The 2,679-nt window shown below is 57.0% G+C and overlaps 1 protein-coding gene across 5 annotated transcripts in view; it reads left to right on the top strand.

Annotated features, from left to right (window-relative positions):
• The first annotated feature begins 478 nt into the window (after nt 1-478).
• SYCE1 (synaptonemal complex central element protein 1) overlaps nt 479-2,679 on the top strand; it is a 10,346-nt gene continuing 8,145 nt past the window's right edge. For 3 of the 5 annotated variants that reach the window (XM_040486892.1, XM_040486891.1, XM_040486893.1), the window contains exon 1: nt 1,609-1,744. In XM_040486892.1, coding sequence (XP_040342826.1) covers nt 1,675-1,744 — 70 coding nt within the window. In that variant the 5' untranslated portion in view covers nt 1,609-1,674. Of the gene's footprint in view, nt 693-1,608; nt 1,745-2,679 lie in introns of those variants that run through there. The other 2 variants (XM_040486896.1, XM_040486894.1) reach the window with 1 other exon arrangement.

Here is a 2,679-nt window from a genome sequence, read left to right as displayed (position 1 = left end):
TCACTACACATAGGAAGCCTCTGCTCCATCTTACTCACTTTTCCCTCCCACAGCTCCACCTTATCCTGAAGCTGAGGCCTCAGCACCACCTTCCAGGAGGGTCCTGTCCATGAGGATGCAAAGCCAACTCCACAGGAGGACGAGTGAGCACGGCTCTTTGGGATAAGCATTGTTTGAGCCTGGGAAAATTAATAATAAGAAACCTCACTGAAATTAAGTCCTAAGGTTTGGAAGGGGGCACTCTTAAGACTCTAGCAACAGGAAAAGAGACACCTTGCAGGTAGATACACTTCACTATCCCAGCAGGAGGAAAGAAGGCCTCTTCCTCCCCCAGCAACAGCCCAGCCAATGAGAGACACTCACTGCCCAGCCAATGAGAAGCCACTACTCTTCCAGGCCCCCCCCGCCCCCCAGGGGGGGGCAATGGGCGGTTAGTTTACGACAGCCCCCCCTGCCCACGCCCTGCCTCCTCTATAAAAGAACCTCCTCTCCTTCCTTCCTTCTCAGGACTCACGGGTGCTTTTGTGGTAGTTTGCTTGTCACAGAGGCAATTCTCTACTGTTCCCAAATAAACCTGTCTTTTGCCGGTAAAATAAACGGTAGCTTTAGTTTTAAGGTTGACAGGTGTGATTAATTTTAACGAACAGCAGACACAAAAGGACCTCTGAGGACTGAGTAGAAGTTGTCTTTAGGTAAGGAACATTTACATTTAAAAGGAAAATTGCCTTTTGTGCTAGGAAGAGGAGGACTCTAAATTTGCAGAAACTTTTATCAATGGGAAAGACACCGTTACCACCATACCCTCATTTCCCTTGTTTGCTCCTCAAAACAAAGTCTTTATCTTTAGCCCATAATAGCAGGTAAGGTGGTGGTAAGCCATTTCAGGGACCTACTCAGCTTCCCTGGGTTTCTTCCATGTATACAGGAGGAATCCGTGTTATTAAACTTCTGTTTCTCCTCAACTTCACTTGTCCCTTATTATGGGGAGGTGTTAACAAAAGTAAATTTAAGTATCTAATTGGCTTTACTAACTGATTCACAAATCACGCAGCACCCCGTGTAGCAAATAGAGGACAGCTCCGCAGAACTAAACAAAGGAAAGCTTTTTTCCAGTCACAGAGAATGAATAAGACGAAAAACAAGAAACTTATTGACAAATGCAGTGTTGAGACAAGCTCGCTCTCCCGAGGATCTAGGAGTAAATTTCCTACTCTAGACTCCAAGAAATTCCATGCTGCCTAGTTAGAGGTTACATTCCTGCGGTTACACCCCCAGGTGTGCAGCAAGGAATACCAGCAGAGACAAGAGTCCAAACCTGGGCCCAACACACGGCAAAGGTGCTCTCCACCTAACCTCCGCAAGCTCGGTAAAGTCGGGGAGGCCCGGCTGGAGGAGTCTGCACATGCGCAGTCACCGACTCCTCAACTGCCAATCGCAAGCCTGGAAGACCACGTACCCCCACCCCCACCTCCCCTACTCTGAGTTTGCGGCCCCAGAGACTTTAAACATGCGCACTAGCACCTGTGTTCAGCCTTTGAGCCCCGCCTCAGCTCGAGGCTCACGGCGCCTGGAGCGCACTGCGCAGGCGTGCCGCGGGGCGCCCCGCCCCCCCGCGCAGGTTTGGCCCAATCCCAACCGAGGCGCCAACACGGAGGGAGTCTGCGAGCGGAGGGAATGGCGGGGCGGCTGGGGCCTCCGAGCGCGGAGCGGGTGGGAGCCACGGACCCAGCTGAGAAGGCAGGAGGTAGTGCTGGGCCCCGACGCCCCTGGGAGGTGGGGCGGGGACACGCGGCGGCCCCCCAACCGCCGCTCCTCCCGCCGCCGAGGAAACGCAGGGTCACCGCCGGCAGGTCGGCCTCGGCTCTGTGAAGTAGCCCCGGGGACACCCTTTCTGTTGGGCCGAGCGGCTCTCTGCGCGCAGCTCCTGAGTGAGCCCCCTTCCTCTGTCCTCGCAGCCACGTCTGGGCGTCCCTGCTGCCCCAGAACGGTTCTTACCCGGGCATTCTTTTCCGAGTCTGGGTTCAGGCCGGCGGCACGCGGCGTCCGCGTTGTTTTTCTCCCTGACGCCGACCTGAGTGAGCTCCCAGCTCCACGGGCAGGGGTGGCGCCACCCGGCCCCGCGGTGCGCTCCTGGAACACTCCCCTCCCTCGAGGGGCTGAGCCTGCCCTCGCTCCCTTCAGACCCACCTACACTGGTGCAGCCTTGGGACCCAGCGCGGCTCCGGGGTGTCTGTCCCACAGAGGAGAGGTGTGAGTAGCGAACCTTCGCACGCAAGGCTCGCCTGGAGCAGAGCGTGGCAGCCAGGCACGAAGAGGAAAATGGGACGGATGCATATGCACCCCTTGTATTAAACGCCTCCGATGGCCAAGGCTGCGCCAAAGGAGCCTTCCGGTGTGGCTGTTTCAGGTGCCTCCCATAAGCTAGTCCACGTGGGTGGTTTAGTCACTTCACCAGTGGCTGAGTTTGCGCTGCTATAATGCAGTACCCTAACCTGGATCGCCCCGTGACCACTGAACTTTGCTTCTCCTGCCTCCGGAGGCTGGAAGTCTGGGACCAAGGTATCGGCAGATAGGGCGTCTGGTGAGGACCAGCTCCCGGTGCCTGCGTGACCATCCTCTGGCTGCATCCTCACGGGGGGGGGGGGGGGGGGGGGGGGGGGGGGGGGGGGGGTGTGGGGG

Source organism: Herpailurus yagouaroundi, unplaced genomic scaffold (genome assembly GCF_014898765.1).
Source record: "Herpailurus yagouaroundi ecotype Mexico unplaced genomic scaffold, PumYag 163, whole genome shotgun sequence".
In the NCBI taxonomy this organism is placed as follows: domain Eukaryota; kingdom Metazoa; phylum Chordata; class Mammalia; order Carnivora; family Felidae; genus Herpailurus; species Herpailurus yagouaroundi.
Note: the sequence above shows the minus strand (reverse complement) of the source record. Positions and strands in the feature narration are given on the sequence as shown.